General features: G+C 34.6%; 1 protein-coding gene and 1 long non-coding RNA gene across 3 annotated transcripts; one reads left to right on the top strand and one right to left on the bottom strand.

Annotated features, from left to right (window-relative positions):
• Positions 1 to 10,647, top strand: LOC146940567 (uncharacterized). Of its 2 annotated transcripts, none has more exons than XM_085754255.1 (13): positions 1 to 782; positions 1,404 to 1,564; positions 2,390 to 2,450; positions 4,388 to 4,453; positions 4,530 to 4,615; positions 4,795 to 4,858; positions 6,252 to 6,464; positions 7,577 to 7,642; positions 8,343 to 8,422; positions 8,885 to 9,019; positions 9,440 to 9,494; positions 9,759 to 9,802; positions 10,080 to 10,647. In XM_085754255.1, exons 1-10 carry the CDS (start codon positions 33 to 35, stop codon positions 9,000 to 9,002), a joined length of 1,665 nt encoding a protein of 554 aa, XP_085610381.1. In that variant the 5' UTR covers positions 1 to 32; the 3' UTR covers positions 9,003 to 9,019; positions 9,440 to 9,494; positions 9,759 to 9,802; positions 10,080 to 10,647. The 2 variants fall into 2 exon arrangements, with proteins under 2 accessions (XP_085610381.1, XP_085610383.1); XM_085754257.1 differs by having other exon boundaries at positions 8,885 to 9,002.
• LOC146940568 (uncharacterized) lies at positions 10,297 to 12,421 on the bottom strand. The gene is made up of 2 exons (XR_015032060.1): positions 12,173 to 12,421; positions 10,297 to 10,932 (listed from the first exon to the last, which is right to left on the bottom strand). It is a non-coding gene; the product is annotated as an uncharacterized LOC146940568 (long non-coding RNA).
• Positions 12,422 to 19,025: the final 6,604 nt, after the last annotated feature.

The raw sequence follows: 19,025 nt of genomic DNA on the forward strand, positions 1-19,025 counted from the left end.
ACCCTACCTCATTTCACAGTTGCCACACAAAAATGGCATCAAAGAAACCATGGAGAATAATCCCAAGACCACTTCTCGAAACAATCCTAAACAACCACGCTCAACACCACCGTGTCCATCAACCACTCATCCTCCACGGTCCACGTGGCGTCGGAAAAACCACCTTCATTCTCGAACGCGTACTCAACGACTGGAACAAAGGCCCACACGTCACCAGTTACGTCGATTTCGCCCAACTAGCCCAGCCCGGCATTACAAGCCCATGGGCTTCATGGTCCAACTTCCCTCCTCCGTCTCTCTCCGATTGCCGCAATAATCTCAACCAATGCCTCGAATCAATGGCGGAGAAAGCACTCCGATTAGGATCCATCACTTCTCGTCAGATCTTCAATTCGCTTAATAAATGGCACGGTTTAACCACCGCGCTACGTCGCGTGTTGAATGATACTGTTTCTAAGGGTTCTGCGGCTGTGCTGTGGGATCGGGCGGTGTTGGCCATGACTAAGGAATGTAATGGTGATGAGATTGATAGGGTTTTGGGATTTGGGGAAAAAGTGAAGAGTGTTTTGTCTGTTGAAGAGGGTTTGTATTTTAAGGAATCTGTGGTTGCGTTGAAGCTTGCGAAAAGAGTTATTGAGATTCAGCAAGGGTTTAAGAGCAATGCTATTGCGAATATGAATCGGACTGGAACGTTTTCGAGAACTCTTACGCATTCTTCAACCGATTGGCCTTTTTTGTTGTTGGATTTGTTGTCTCAGGCTGCTGAAATTGATCATTTTCAGGTACTTTTACTACGAATTGCCAATAATGTGAAGATTAGGTAGTGCTTATTGCTTGCTTAAGTGCTTATCATATAAATTTTTAAAAGAAATAATGAAGTCAAACTGTATTCATATAGGTCATGTTTGTATAGACAACTTAATTTAAACAGCATAAGCGCTTATCATGATAAGCATTTATTTACAAGCTATTTCTATAACAAAAGAGAAAATAAAGGTAGATTCTTTTTGCATAAGCTGTAAACTGTTTTTCATGAGCTATCTATGAGAGTTTATGAATTTAAGCTTAAAAAACAACTTATGGACATGTCATACGCTATTTTCGTAAGTACTCTCAATTGCATGTGCTAGTAGATAAGTTCAAATAAGCCAATTCAAACAAATCCATAAGCTATAAATTATCTAGAATGGCTTATGAAAATAAGATGAAAACAACTAATGGACATGTTATAAGCAGTTTCCGTAAGCTCCCCCGAAGAGTTTCACAAGTGCTCATGTCAATAGATAAACTCAAATATGCCAATCCATACAAGCTCTTAGTTTTGTGAAACAACTTGGATTGCATTATTTTTGTATTGTGTGTTGTGGTAATTCAAAATGATGATGTATGGGAGTTGCTTGCAGCCGAAGCTGGTAATTAACAATATTGAAGTTCTAAAGCATGCTACGGAAAATGATGAGTTTTCAGTCAGTGGACCACTCTATCATGATAGCTTGATATGGAGAATAATGGCTTTGGGTGCTAATGAGCGGTGTCTTCCTGTTATCCTCGTCACATCTGATAGGTTGCTTTCTTCATTTCCTTCCACAACTATATATTTTACTATGTAAAGTTCTTCTTAAGCTGTCGCTGGAATGAAATTCAATTTATTTAGCACTACAACATCACAGTTTATGTTTATTGAGCTTATTTTATTTACAATGAAATGGTTCATAATTCGTTTATGCATTACTTTCATTTGGCTCGTGAAGTGAGGGCCTGCAATATGATGAGCTTAGAGCCTTGGATGGATTGTGAAGTATTAATTGATTTTACTCTGAAAATTGTTGGGAGCGTATAGAAGTTTGGAATCTTGTTGTCACTGTCAACTTTATATAGTTTCTTATTCTTAGGAAAGTGGACAACTCTTTTTTCACATACATTTAAATTTTTAAATTTATACGAATGTAATACGGGGGAAGCTATTCAAATCAAAGCAAAGTGCACAACTAAATATCAGGACCAGAATAAGTAAAATAGTTTCTTGCATTTTTTCTGTAGCAGTTCATGACTTTTGCAGGAAACATTTTATGACGATTACAAGTAGTCAACTATTTTTTCAATAGTATTGCAGTATATCAATCCTTTTCATGTACACTTGAGTTGGTTATTTGCATGTACATATGTCCATGTGATCTACATTCAACATACTTGATCCTTTGCTTTTTATGGTCTTATTATGCCGCAGGTCTTTGGTTATTTTTGGTGTTTTTATCTATTTTATTAAATCTTATATATTCCATCTCACTCTTTTTTGTGGAAATTTTTAATTGTTAGCCAACATATTCACTAATTTGAATATTTGGTGGAGCCCTTTCTACAAATTCTAACATCCCTCTATTTTCTCCAGTTATTATTCATATGAAGCTTTCTCGGATTTTGGACATATGGATGTATTCATCTCACGTGAGGTACTTGAATAACTAACATCGCCATCTGTTCAACCCCCCCTCCCCCCATGCTCACGTCCACAAATGGATCGTGATATTTTATGTGCAAATTGGGGTCAGAAAGATGAACTGACATAGTCTTATATGCGGTCTTCCTTATTAATCTACAACTGTTTTGTTTAGAATCTCTCTCTGCTTCCCTCCAGATGGAGGAACAAATTGAGTAAATTACACTTTACTTTCTAAACTCGGGTCTCCTAGGGTTGGGAGGGGGAAAAGTTAGAAAATGTATGTCAGTGTCCTCTCTGCATTCAGAAGGGTTAACTGATGTTTAACCAGGTTTTCCAGAGAGATAGCAGCCTTACATTTCTAAAATCTCGTAATGGCAATAAACTTCATTTTATAGCTTTGGTATTTTTATTAGTCAGTGAAAGATGATAAGCAACATTGCTTCTCCATCTTATAAAGGTCTGCACTTTGTAAACACTTGGTTCATATATCCATTTTCCACATATATTCCTGTATTTTCAGGGCATCAATATGGCTGTAGCAAGTCACAAAATTCAACCTGACAGAAATCTCCAACTCTATTTGGGGTTCTAGGTAAGGTTTAGACCCGTTATGTGGGTCTACAATAAGCAGCTTCACCTTGCATTTTGCACGAGGCCAATTCAGGACATGTACCTGTGAGTTGTGCACCCTAGCCATGCTGGCAACAACTCCAAATATCATGAGATGGCTTGCTTCCTAGTACACTCTCCGGTCACTATTATAAGCAAAAAATATATATCAATTATTCAATTAACCTAAAAAGTGGTTTTTTGCTTACAATAGTGACCTGAGGGTGTAGGTAGCAGTGAAATGAAAGATATTTCCCTATAGAGATTAACATTAAGAAATGAAATCATTTAACCAAAATAGTTAATTTTTTGAATTTGGTTTGATAAGGTTTCTCTTCCCTTTTTATATTTTTCTTCTATTTTTATATTCTTCATTCCACATGTTTCTACTCTAATGAGGGGTGTTTAGGTAAACCACTTAAATTAAGACTTATTGAATAAGCGCATATCAAATAAATGAATGTGTATAAGCTATTTCTATTATCAAAGAGAGAGTGTGGTCAAACTAATATATGTATAAGTTGTAAGCTGTTTTTATAAGTTACCACGGGAGCTTAGTGATGAAAACATGTTATGGACATTTCATAAGCTCTTTTATACACTTAACAAGTGATTATTCATGAGATAAGCCCAAATAAGATCTACCAAATGCACCTTGAATACACAATACATAGTAAGAAGAGGAATCCAAAAATCCTGGAAATTAAGATGCAATCCTTTGATTTTGCAAGCAACTCCATCACTGTACCCTCTCTGATTGGCAAAATTTGCTTGACTAGTGAGGGGTGGGGAACAAAAGTATGACACAATCCATTTTATAGTTTCATTGATAAGCTCATTATTTGGAATCCATTTAAGACCTGTAACAATATAGGATAATCTCATCATTTTCATCAAACACAAATGCAGTAACTAAATAGACTGTGTAAGAGGTACTCTTGCTGAAATTGTAATGAATATGCATGTTGGGGGAGATTACAAAGCTCACAAAAGGTGATTATCCATTTCTGTTTCACTGTGAGTGCTGTTCAATCCCGCCGTTTAGTACTCTTTTAGGAATCACTGTGAGTGCTGTTCAATCCCGCCGTTTAGTACTCTTTTAGGAAATACGCAAAACATATATACTCAATTTGAAGAACAGTGCAACCATTACATGTTAGTATGATAACAAGGCAAATACTTCCATTCTCTTATTTGATCTGTGGCCGTGTTTGCTTTGTCCTTGACAATTATACTTTTTTGGCAACTCCATAATTGAGATGTGTGTCTGTCTAATACCATTTTCATTTGTTATTGGGTTTAGTTTATGTTAATCATTCAGCAATTTTTGGCTGGCAGACCTTTGGGTGGACTCCACAAGAAGCTCAAATGCACATGGTCACCGACTATTTTAGTCATTCAGAAGTATGGATATTGTCCTGAAACTATTTTAGTTCCTCGCAATTTCTACTTTTTTTAACTACTAGCCCTTAAATTTCAGTGGAAAGTGATTGCTGAGGTACTTGGGCCAAACCCTCGACATCTATTTGAGCTTTATGCACTTAAACAAAACAATTATCTCCACAAGTAAGATTTATTTATTTTGGATTCTTTATTACTCAAGTCTCATCTATTTTGTTGTCTAAGCAATAATACACTTTTGAGTATCGAATGCAAAATTTTTGCATTATCGTTGGGGTTGTGCAATCTTTATCAATTTACTGATATTATATTTCTTACTGGCTGATGCTTTTATCTAACTGCAGGACACCAGCAGACAGAGCTAGTACATTCGAGGACATTGTTGATGCTTATCTAGCATATTTGCAGGTAAGTTTTGAACTGAGTCTTTCTTTCATTCTGCATCCTATTATCGTTTTCAAACTATAATTGAGGGCATCAATTGATTTTTGGAGAACTAGCATCTTTTACCCCGGTATTGTACAAGTATAATTATAAAAATATGGTTGGATCATAATATTGGAAGAAAAATTGACCCAAAAAATGCAACATGTCAATATCAAGTTAGCAAAATAATAAAAAATGATGTCAATATATACAAACTTCGCTTGATACAACTTGTTCTTTTGAATTCGTAGTTTCATTTACTTGTTATGCTAGGCTCAGTGATACACTTGGCCACTCATTATAAGTCAGGATCATTCCACTTCTTTTAGTAAGTTGCTGCTTTCCAAAATTTAACCCACATATAACCTTTACATAACCCGATAAAAAATAAAATTCAATGCAGCTTTATAAGTAAAAATAGAAAATAATAGCAACCTAAATTTGAGTATATAAAATGTCAATAGGTGGTTGCCATTCAATTTTCACCCAAATCATGTCAAAACTCGTATCTTAACAATTATTTGAACATATGCTCAACATGACAGATATGGGGGGAAACTCTACACAATGAGCATTATTATAATTAACACCCTATTGTCCAAAGTTGCAAATCTCCTTTATTTATTACGGTATTCCTCTCAATGATTGGAGTATCCTTCAGCTGAAACTGCAGTATGGACATATTTTTGGGAAAGTCTTAAGATTAAGTAAATTGCTAACCCCACCTAGTTGGATAAGGCTTTCTTTTTGTTTGTCTTTTGAGAATAAGCAATTGTCTCAGGCAGCATGACAAAAGTAGTCATACATTTTTTAATCACTTCTAATTTTTCTCCTCAGGTGCTCAAAAGCTAGCTCCTATTCCGCAATACCCCGATATGGAGAACTTAATGTTTAAACACACAACTACAGAATAAATAGAAGTACTTTATGGAAGTTTTTAAATCTAAAAAAGTTTGCCGTAGAAGATTGTAAAGTTAAAAACCATAAGCACACATCAAATTTCTTTTAAATGATTTCTCTATATTTTTTTTGAACAAAAATGATTTCTCTATATTAGTGGTATCCAACCCTGTAGTCCCATGAATTAGCTAATTCAAAGGATAAAAAACAGGGAGAATTTTATTCCATCTTCTCTCTCTTGTAGATGGAAGATTTGTTATTTCCCATGAATTAGCTAATTCAAAGGATAAAAAACAGGGAGAATTTTATTCCATCTTCTCTCTCTTGTAGATGGAAGATTTGTTATTTCTGTTGTAATTTTTCACAACCTTTAGGGAAGATGTGTTCAATTCTTTTGGTTAAATTATCTTCGTAATATTCTTCTCACTCCTGCATGTGTGATTAATGGTGCGTAGCATTATCCAACTTCGTTTAGATTTCTGTCGTGAATCCTGCAATGGATAGAGCATTGGAGATCTTGCAAAAATTTGCAATTGATGTACGCAATGGAAAGGTTTCAGATGACAAATTACGTTTTGGTGCACCTTGGAGGCATCCACCGAAGGTTGATGACCCTAAATTGCGCATGGAATGGGCAAAGCTTCAGTTGATGGATTTTGTTAAATCTCTGATCAATGCAGAATTTGGGGTAAATGTGCTTATCTTTTTTCAGTTTATAATTTTTCCTTGTGGGCAACAGTTCTATTGGAAAACAGAAGCTACTGGAGCCCGAAAAAATATGGTATGTAAACAAAATTAACAAATGCATGCTCATATCCATGGATATGATAGTGCAAAATTATAGGACCATGTCCCTGCTTTTGAGTTTTCATTGTTGAAGAAGGTTTTTAAGCCCCTCCTGGCCTAAGTCACCAAATGTCTTCAAAACTCGGCTAGCCTCTCATTCCCTTCCACCTCCTCCTTTTTCACTTTTGTTATTCTATCTCTTCATTTATTGAGTTTCCCTACCACATGTACAATCTATTACGCTCCCTGTCCAACATTTCTTTACTCATCACAACAGCAGGTTCTCCTCCTTTCATTCACCAGAACCGGCTGATTTCCTCTTTTCTTCTTTCTCCTCTGGAATAAACATGATAAAAGGCCCATCACCCTCCACCCTCACTCAAATGTGGTCCGTAGGTGTTCTTTTTAGTGAAGAGCGTGTAGGAAGCATGGGGAGTGAAGGGAATATGATGGAGGGAACTGGACCAAATGGGACATTGAATTTGTGAGGCAGTTCTGTGAGGTTTAGGCCTTCGGAAGAGTACCAAGCTTACTTCTCTGAATCGATCTCTACTTTTCATCTTTTATTTCTTCCTGTTTTCTGCTACTTTTATAAAAGTCTTCTTCTATACATTTCCCTTGTAATTCCAGTTTGAATTCCAGCATCTATCAAAATACTTATGTTTTTGGTAATTTTATTCAGAATATTTACTTTTTCACACACTATTTTTGTTGCACTAAAATTTTTGAATAGAATCTCTGGCCCATTATTTGGTGAAACCCCATGTTGGCCACACTAAATAACTCAGGCTTAGGTTATTTGCTATTGAGATTTGACCCAATAATACCGTTAAAGTGAGAGTGTCAGAGATTGTGTTTGTAGTATTTCTCTCTTTATGGAAGCAGTATCAAGTACTAATTAGATATTTGTAGCACCGAGGGTAGCATTACTTGTTTGCTTACTGACCATTTTAAGTTGTGCTTGGATTGTAATCTCTTTGCTCTCACTGATAATTATCATTACCTTCATGTCAGGTCAATTATCGAATTGATTATAGTGAAGAAATATTTGACGATCCTTCAGCTCTTGCATTACTGCAGGTATATCATTGTTTTCTAAATTCTTTTCTAGAAAACCCAGTGACCCTTTAGGATATCCCTTGCCACTTAATGTATTATAGTAACTAGGTCATTTGGTCTGAAATTTTAAGATGTTTAAGATAATAGTTAGCAGTTACATTTGCAATCAAGTCTTTCAATAAATTTTATTTATTTCACTTTTCTTAAAATGTTTTTCTGGTGCTGGTAAAATTAGCAAATTTCATTACTGGTCACTGTTAAATATAATTTTCAGTTTCAATCTCTTAAATATAAGAAATCACCACTTTTGGTTTGTACCATCATTGGAGTCCCAACACGTATCTGTCGCTTTTGTTTATTATGGTTGGACTTTCATTTTAAATTCAACACTATTAAACATTATAAGTGAATCAATGATGTTTTACTGAATAACTTCAAAACAATAGAAACCCCGACACATGCCTTAGGTTTAGTCAAATGATAGCTTCAGTAAATTTGGAAACAAAACTCATTTCATTTTACTATTTGGTAGTTAACAGCAACTGCAAAAAAAAAAAAAAAAGGCTTTTTCCCAGTGGGACTAGCTTTTAATATTTAGTAGTACAAAGGCTTTACATTACTTTAACTATTCTGGTATACTATAATGTATCGACACCATGACCCTTCATACACTGTATATGGAAATCTTTCCTTTCTTTAACCTATTAGTGATCTATGGCAGGTGGGGCTGCTTTATGCTCAACGGGATCCACCCTTCTTTCGTCCCATATCTAGAGGAATTCAGAGGTGTCTCGTAAGATGGTAAGTGGTATATTTTTTTTCAGTGTGCTTATACTAAGATGGAGAGCATTATAAGTTTTAGGCTTAAACACACTTTGGACCCTTAACTCTGCACTAGTTGCGATTTTGGCCCTCTATTAAAAAAAAAACCACATTCCAGCCCCCTATGTTTCCCCCCCTTTTTCAACTTTTAATTTTGATCATTCAAAATCAACCATTCAAGACAGTAAAAACAAGTTGGGTGTTTTGTTGAGCAAGTTGCATATTTATAGGGCAAATAATATGGCTTGGTACTGGATTCTTGATCTTCTACTGTTTTGAATGATCAAAATTGAAATTTGCAAAAGGGGTGAAACTTAGGGGGCTGGAATGTGGTTTTTTTTTAATAGAGGGCCAAAATCGCAACTAGTGCAGAGTTAAGGGTCCAAAGTGTGTTTAAGCCTAAGTTTTATAACAGTTATCTAAGCTAATATTTGGTTGCAGGCTTGTCCAGCAGCGGATGGAGCTCAGGTTCCCTCAGTTGATTCGATTTCATTGGCACAGAATAATACGGGGGCGTTTTTATCGCCATTTGATGGTACAAGTAGACAGCAAGTATTAGGTAGAGCATCGCAATAGGTATAATGCTTGATACTTTAACATTATTTTTTCTGGTTATTGAAACTAATGTTGCATCATTAATTATTGATCCTTGACAAGTGTTAATCGATACATGAGATAAAATGTTAATTGTCTTAGGCAGTGATTGCACTGCTGTTGCATTCGTAGAGCTTAAGAGATGTTTCAATAACTATCAAACTTGGTATGTAGAAAGTGTGGAATTTAAAGGAAGTCTGTTAGGTGGATTTTGGACACAACTATACGTGCATGTATTCAATATCCTTGTTAATGATTTTCTTTTTTTGAATGGAAAATGTTACCTGTTTTCTCTGTGTGCATGGATCTGTATTATTTGATTTTTCCCGTTTTTATTTCTGAGTTTAAGAGAATAATTTGAGTGAAAAGATTCAAATTTCTTAGCTATGGTTTCATATTCAGGTTTACCTTGGAAATTGACAAAGTGAGGCAAGCCTTCTACTGATTCCATGGAAAGGTGTGTAAGTATATTAGATACGGTCAATTTACTGTATGAATTGGAGATTGAAGAATGTGATTGCCATGTGTTGTTTGTGTTTTATCATATACAGTTTTGTTGTAGATCTTTGGTTAAATTGTTTTAGGCGTAGACTGTTTTTTCCTTATATTCAAGATGAAATGAATTTAAAATGGCACATTGCATAGTGCTCGGTGTAAATCCCTGCAACTTATAGATTGTTCTGGTACAGTTTTCTAAGTTTCTGCCCTTCCTTTTTTACAGCCTGCAGATGTGTGCCTGCTGTTCCTTGGCATCAATTCACAAATGTGAGGTTTTTTTTTCCTTATCTTAAATGTACAAGGTTATTTCTTTGTTCATCCGTGCATAGCAAATATTGTTGAGTTCTTGGTTGTGATGTCTACTTTAATGAAGTAGGTTATTTTGCTTTTGCAAATCTATCTCCTGTTTGTGCTATGACTTTAGACTTATACAGTTCAAATATTTCATCCTTAGAAAATTTATTTCTATTATCTGTTTCTCCGATGTTTCTGAGTGCTTCTATGACATGCTTATTCTGATATAGGTTATGTGCCTAATTTTCAGGGAATAATGGGTCCAAATTTGTGCTTCAACGGTCAAGATTTTTTTTGTGCATTGAATTAATTTTTTACGATACGAGGCTACAATACCACATTGCTTTTGAAGTAGAAAATATCATGGACCCAGCAATTCAGATCGACGGATTTCTGTGTGCCCGTTCCTAATCTGAAGTGTAAGGAAGTATTAAGCAACACTGTCATGTGTACAAGTTAAAAGCATATTTCTCACGAATCATTGTAATTTCGTGGGCTTCAAAATAGGTTTATTTATAAAAAAAAGAGAGTGCTCTATATACAGTGAAAAATATCTTGATGTGGATATTGACAACCAGATAGAATGGTTTACAAGTTGTACAGAGAGCTGGCCAGCTTAGATATTGTTTTTTCGATTAGCACATGTATTACTCAACAGTAATCATGATGCTTTCTGTTGAATAAATAAGATACCATTTTGGATCTTGGGTGCAACTTAGATACTGATTAGCTCCTAATTTGCACCTTGATGGATTGTAAACTTTGCTATAAGTATTATTACCAGTTTGCAGATTATACACAAATTCCATTGTTTATCAGATTCAAAGCCATACATCCTGATGTGGGAAAGTTCTCCAAGACTACTTTTATTGACTATGTACTCCCTAATAATCGTCTAAAACAAACTTGTGGAGTGTTGTCTTGGATGAAATGCTCTGAAAGAATGAAGTTATATATCTGACAACCAGAAGATCCAGTGTTGGACTGTGGTAGTCATATAGTTGATTTTTATGCCTATATGGTGCTTTGTGGGATCAAAACAGATTCTGATTTTCAGAAGAACAAGTATCTTAGTCTGACTTCTCTCTCAAATACACCCTCATCTGCATTTCCAGCAAATCACACAGACTCAAATTGGAGCCGTTGGTAGGAAGGTTGTCGTCTACATAGACTCAAAGAGTTTGTAGAGTATGAGTTTATGGAAAATCAAAATTGACTTTAAAAAATATGTAAGTGACACGTAAAGGACATATATATTTATAATAGAACATTAACATAAAAATTAAAATTTCAAACTCCATAAAAAAAACCATATTAAAGCAAGCAAAGTAAGAAAAGTAAGTAGATAAGATCCTAGTTCATTCCTAATTGGCTTCTTAAAAAAAAAAAAAATATTCCTAATTGGCTGCTATATATATCAAAAATCATATAATGGCTTCAAACCATCAAATGTGAACTCTTGTTCATCACCAAAATCACCACCATCGTCATTATCACCATCATCTTTACCCGCATCCTGACCATTATCATCGAACTCAATCCCAGATAAAACACCTTATTTATCATTAATCGTAACCTAATTTGGATTATTTTTTAACATACACCTAATTCAACATTGTCTGTACAACCACTTTGCACATCATTATTAGCAACATCAGTTTCCACAATATTTTGATGCACAACAAGAGAAAATTTTCAATGATGGAAGAAGAAAATGTCGTTGACAAAGGTGAGTGTGACTTGAATTCTTCTATCTTCAGCGAGAGTTTTATTTCTAAATTGAGAGTGAGATTGAAAAAGAAAAGAGGATTCTTGGTTTCTTTTTCAATTTTTTTTCTTCAAAAAAAACTCATAGACTCGCGAGTCTACCGACTCTACCACAACAAAAAAAAAAGATTATATGTGCTGTTTCACTCGTTTTTACCTTCAAGATTCGTAAACTCGTACGAGTCTACTCGCGAGTCTAACAACCATGGTAGGATATTGTGATAATAAAGTTGTTCTAAGCTTCAGAAAAAAACAAAGATGCTGCTATAAGAAATCATCATTGTTTGAAATAGTTGTGAAACCTTCAAATTGTTTCTATATAGTTAGGTGGATATGACTATCGACCGTATGATGAAGATAAAATGCTCATATTTTAATTAAGCTATTATTTAAGGTCGATTTAGAGGTGCCCTCAAAAAAATAAAGTCAATATAGAGGCTCGTGAATGTCAATGCTTATCGGATTAGATCAACGAGTCACACATTTAAAGGATCTACAATCTTAATCACCATTGCATGAAATATTATGTGATCTCAAATTTTTCGAAGCCATCTTGATTATGTGTACTATACCTACCATAAACTTTGGTGGATATTCACTTAAATGCAACAAGCATTGCATGAATGGCTCCTTCTGACTGCTGGCTTTGAATATTTCAATCCTTACTTCTGACTATTTTAGGAAAATAACCTTCTTTGTCTTCAATTTCATCTTGTTTTGTTCCTTGCTCAAGATATGCTATTTCAAAACACATAGAGGAGGTAACACCTTTACCGATCGACAGCACACCATGATGATGACAATTGACAACGCTGTGAACCATATATTAAAATAGAGTTACGTCCATTACAACAATTTACAAATTACACATGTTTAGTGTGTCTCTCTTCCATAAGAGAAACGATATTGGACTCAATTTTCTAATTTGTGCACTATAAAGGAATTGATGATTAGAATATTGCTTTAAGATAAATGCCAGCTTCGTTGTATTAAAGAATTCATAATAGAAATATATGTCTTAAAAGACATCCATTTAACTTTTTAAAAGTTAAAATATTAGGTTTTCTAATGCAAATTTGTATTTTTTTTTTTTTGGTTCGTTAACATGTATTCTTATGACACAAGTTAACAATACACTTTAACATGTATTCTATATATATTTTGTTTTAATTGACGTATTGGTGGTAGCAAGTGCATCAAATATAGATTTAAAATCAGTTTCAAACCGGACAACACACATTCCGTCCGATATGGCCACTTTGATAGCTTCCAGCAAGCCTATGGTTTCAGCTTCCAAAACCGTGGTGGAGGAGTAATAATAATATGATTTGGCAACACACGTATTGTATCCAATGATAGACTTATTGTTGAAAGAGGCGACCACATTTTATTTGATCGTGCCCACATGTGGTTTATTTCAAAGATGAGAGGTATCCGCATTGTGAATCGATAACATTGCGTTTTGCATACAACTCCATTCAATAAGTGTATTCTTTGCTTGAGTAATAATGAAGCCTGGTGAGTAGTTTGTGGCTTCCCAAAGCTTAGAGTTACGATTCTGCCACAAGCTTCAAAAATTAAAACCATAGCTACCAAAAATTGTTGTTGTGCCGCCAACCTATTCAACAAATCAAAAATCATAGTAGAAAAGTTATTTTCTGTTAGGGGAATGACACAAGTAGAGAGAGAGTGGGGGTAGCACCTATAGTAGAAAAGTTGGTAGAAAATAGGCTTAGATGGTTTGGACATGTAGAGAGAAGACCCGTAGATGCCGTTGTTAGAAGAGTAGATCAAATGGAGGAGAGTCAGGTTAAAAGAGGTAGAGGAAGACCTAAGAAAACCATTAGATAAACCATTAGAAAGGATTTAGAGGTCAATGAGTTGGATTCAAATATGGTTTTTGATAGAACACTATGGCGTCATTTGATCCATGTAGCCGACCCCACTTAGTGGGATAAGGCTTGGTTGTTGTTGTTGTTGGAAGCTCTTGGACGAGGGAGTGTAAACCAATTTGTTTCCAGCATTTGGCAACCTTGGAGGAGACGAAGAACACACGCGTTTGTGTTTTCGCCAGGAGATTACAGCAGATGCAAGATTCTTCACAAGTAATGCCTCAAACGAGGAAGTTTACTCTAGTAGGCGAGAATTGGTGAGCAAAGCGCCACATAAAGGAGAGTATCTGAGGAGGTATTATCATGTTCCAAATAGTGTTCCAGTTCATATTACTGCGGACTGGGTCAACAACATGCATCATATATGAACAAATATGGTAAGCCGATTTAACGGTATATGAACCATCCATTGTAGCTTTCCAGACCAAACATCGGAATTTGAACGAGCAAACAGCGGAGTTGATAAAATGGCAGCAACATCCACATCATTAAAGAGGGATCGTACAAAAGTAATGTTCCAAGAATTCAAGCCTGTATTCAACAAGGAGTTTACCGCGAGGACTTCTCGGTGAAGCGACGATGTGGTGTGTGGTTTAAACGAATGAAGGTTTCAGATCCATGACACACTCCATAGACTCCTCCAAGTATAGCTTGGATTATATATGACCAAGGTTTGCATCCAATAAATCCCTTCTAAAAATGTATTTAGCTTTGAGTACTCAGGTGAGTAAAGATATGGGATCGGATAAGAGTTTTCAACCTTGCTTGTCGAACATAAATAAATTAAATTCACATATATTTTCTTTAGAGAAAATTGTACATCGCATCTTAAAGAAAAACATTATATTATTTAGGCTTAAATATGTAAAAGGTCCCTGTAAGTTCGCGCATTTTTGATTTTCGTCCCTGTAAGTTTTTTTTTTTCTAAAATAAACCTTGTATCTTCCTAACCATTTGAAAATGGTCCTTGCCGTCAGCTTCTGTCAACAAAAACGCCATTGTGGCTAACGGAGGACAGGTGGCAGTGCATGAGTTGGCACGTTTGATGAGATGGCATGAGAGATGATTAATTGTGTAAAGACATGGACTGAAATCAAAAACGTAAATTACTACAGGGATGAAATTAAAAAACGAAAACATCAAAATTTGAAATTAAAACCAAACATTCAGTCTTCTTCTTCTTCTTTCCTGTCATACCTTGCGCCCTAGAACCAAAAATCATCTCTTTCAACAATGTCTTCTAATTCCATTACTCAATCATCATCAAATGGGTTACCTAGGTGTGGTTGCAATAAAATCATGAGAATGTTCATATCCAACTCACGTGACAACCCTAGAAGGAGATATTGGAAATGCCCAACCTATATGGTGAGTTTGTTGTTGTAATACTTTCTTGTTTTTCGTATCTTCGCACATTTTAATTAGTTGTATATGTTTGTTTTCATCTCAGTCTGATAGTAGCTGTCAGTTGTACTTATGGGATGATGAAATTGAAGGACATCCTCCATATGTTCGTCCAGTAATCGCAGCTGAATCATCAACCTCATCCAAGAACAAGCTTCCATGTGATTGCAATTGTGAAGCGATGATGAAAGATTTGACTGTGATATTGAAAGATTTGGGAATCAACAAAAATGAGAAGTTGAAGAAGAAGCTACAACATTCAAGGAAGAAGACGAACTTGTTTATGGTTTTGTTGATTGTTTCTTGGGTATTTTTTGTTGGGTTTGTAATGAATTTAAATTGATTGGTTGTTGGGTTTGTAATGAATTTAAATTGACTGGTGCAGTTGATATATGTAACACCCCGTTTTCCCAACGTAAAAATTTCATAAATAAATCAGAGTTTTTCAACTTTAAACGGAATGCTACACTTCTTAAAAATTCATAAACTGAATAAATAACAATTTATTCTTCAAAATCATTTAACATAAGTAATTCAAAACTTCGCAGCGGAAATTAGTTCAACAATAAAAATAATCTTTGGCACGCAGACCTCAACATAAAAATCTCATAAGTCTTGTTCAACATTTATTCATAAAAATCCATAAGTAATACGTAAGGAATAGAAATAGAAGACTTAATCCCATCCCGTTATGTATCAGAGCACCTAAGACACACTTGTGAGGAGTCCACTCACGACCGCAACTAATCCTGGTTACCTGCAAGTTACCCATATGAAGAGCAACATTTCCAAGCAGAGGGGTGAGATTTCTCAAACAATAATATTAAGCATATAAATCATATAAAGTACATTCAACAACTTAAACATCTTATAATTCATTAATCATATCTAATAACTTAAACTTCCTTAACTAGTGTCATTATCCTTCCTACATTAGTCATATACTTCATCAAGTAATCTCAATTATTATTCATAAAACATCTTATCTTAAATCATGATCATAAGCATCAATATCTAACACCAAATATAATCGTATGCATCATCATATAATTCACATAAGTATCATTATCAAAACATAGCATTTATCGAAAACAACTTCATAATCAAGTTCATAATCAACTTCATAAACAAACATCATCATTAAATCATAATCATCAAATCACAATCAAACTTCATAATCAAACCTCACTTAACTCGACAATGCGACTCAACTCGACTATGTAACTCTTAACATCTCAAATCATCTTAGCATCTTGACAACTTAACAACTTGACAACTCGACAACTTCACATCTTAAATCATCTTAAAACTTCTTGATATGCAAATGCATTTGGTACCAATACAGAGCATCAAGCTCCCAACCAACTTATATGAGCGTAAATAGGCTCTTCAGAGCATCAAGCTCCCAACCAACTTATATGAGCGTAAATAGGCTCTTCAGAGCATCAAGCTCCCAACCAATCATGTGAATGACTAAGCATTCCAGAGCATCAAGCCCCTAACCAACGTATATGAGTATGCAATGGACTCAACTTCCTACAACTTAGACAACTTCATGAACATCTATGACATCCTAACATCTTGATATCTTGACAACATAACATCTTAATAACTTGATGACTTCATAACGACTTGACGACTTAACAACTCTTATCATCTTAACGTCTTAACATCTTAACATCTTGACAACATATGGATCACATAAATAATTCATGTCATATCATAATATAACAATATCAAATGATAATAAACAACATCTTAAAACATCATATTCATCATTCATAAACAACTTCATATAACATCGTATTTAAACATCAACAATAATTCACTATGTATCTTTGTAAAAACATAATAAATTATCCACAACATATTTTCATGTCAAACCAAAGCTATTGGAAAGATATCACAAATATCAACAACTTTCATGTTTACAACAAAGATCAATTCAAAACAGAAACATATGAACAAAACGCAAAAACATGAAACAGAGAAGGCTGTCACCGTACAATTTTGCTAAGACCTCCCTGTAGTATTTTCATCATAACTCAAAGACCAAACATCATTTTCACGTCAAATCAAAGCCACTGGAAAGCTAACAAAATCATCTAAAACTTTCGTGTTTACGCCTAAGACCAATTCTGTACCGATCAGTACCAGTTTTTATTTTAAATTCGGAAAAGTTGTGCTGAAAGTCCATAAAAATTTACTGTGACCTACGTGCAGTAATTTGACCATAACTCAAGTTCTATAAATCCTATTGACGTGAGACCAACGGCATTAGAAAGCTAACATCCATACCTACAACTTTTGTGTTTACACCTAAATCCAGTTCGGAACTTAAACTTGTCAAACTGAGACAATAAAAACGCGTTTTGCACATTGACAGCAAAATCGCAGTTCAACTGCGATTTCGCTTTGGGAAAATCCTTTCCACTTCGTATTCGATCCAATACTCTCCAAACTTGACCCTAATCATTACCCTATGATTACCCTATCATTAGAACACTAATTATTCATCAACTTACTGTATGCAAATTCAAAGGGTTCTCAAATCTATTAACAACCTATTACAATTATTAAACCCTAATTCTTAAACTCACCAACATCTCATCCAATTCCATGGTTCTAACCTCAAAACTACATCCAATAATCATCATATGGGTTATCTAAGGACTGTATACAATTTCTACATCAATTCAACAAGTTTTCATCATCTAATCATCAAATCTCTCTAAACCCTAATTCTCAAATTCTCACAAACTTTCCCCAACTTGTTAGATGCAATCTAATGATTTAACAACTTAATATTAATGCAAGATAGTCTCACCCTCACCTTAGATTAATTCCTGAATCAGCAGCAGCGTTCTTCTTTCCTAAGGTATTCTTCTCTTCTCTTGACTTTTCTCTTCTCTTCTCTTCTTTCTTGTTCTCCTCTTTTCCAAAAAAGCGGTTTTAGGGTAAACTCTTTCTAACCTAAGCTTCTCTATTTATAATACTAAAATATTCTTCCCAAATCTATTTAGGCCCAACAACTTACACTTCTTTCTATTCTAACCCCCAAATCCACTCACACTAATAATCCTCATATTCTAATAAATAATATTTCTCTACTAAATATATAATAATACACCGAATAACAAATATATATCTATAACAATTAACAAATATATTATGCTAGTAAATACCAACATATAACATAACAAAATATCACTCAACAAAATATATTAACTAAATTATAAAAAGACATATAATCTCAACAAATCATATATCCCTCATATACATCATATAAATATATTCTAAAACTAATTAAAATAATTAAATAAAAAGGAGGGCGTTACAACATCTTAAAACATATGGATCACATAAACATTGGTTTGTAACAACTCTGTTGAATATGGTTATTTTGGTTGTAATGGTTTAGTTCAACATTTGTGTGTTTTGGTTGTAATGTTAAGTTGAAACATTGTATGCTACTTAAGTTTGATTAATTTAGTTATGCTACTAAAGTACGTAGATAATAATAATCTGTCAAATTGCACAAAGTTTATAGATTGCAAAATAACATTGTCTGCAAAATAACATTGTTATATGGCCAATTATAAAAGCTAGATTATATGAGAACATGTACTAACCAAAATGCATAGCAGTTTGAAATCAAAATAACTTTGTCTTATGGCCAATTATAAAGGCCAGAATACATCAAAATGGATAAAAGGTTCATAGGAAAACAACATTCATAAGTCTGTTGCAAAAAAAGTAGAACATAACATTCATCTACTCAGCAGGTCTTTCGTCTTCTCCATTCTTGAACTTGTCTACATTGTCTTTCCCCTTCACTAGTGCTGCAAGTAGGTCTCTGGTGACCTTCTCTATCTCCTCTGGTGGCAATCTTTTCAGTCCAGTCATCATTTGCTCTGTCTGATTTTCTGCTGGATTTCCAACTGTCTTCACCCTTTTGCCTTGAACCTTTGCAATATTCTTGTCCCAGTTCAACAGTTCATCAACCATTTCTGTCACTGCTTCATGACTTTGAGCTGGTGGCAATGCCTTCAGTCCATTCATTATCATGCCCACATCATTGTTATGCTGAGATGCCTGAGATGACTGACTGGTGTTGGATTGAGCTGGCAGAG

Source organism: Medicago sativa, chromosome 3 (genome assembly GCF_051527215.1).
Source record: "Medicago sativa cultivar Bolivia chromosome 3, Bolivia_mono, whole genome shotgun sequence".
NCBI lineage: Eukaryota > Viridiplantae > Streptophyta > Magnoliopsida > Fabales > Fabaceae > Medicago > Medicago sativa.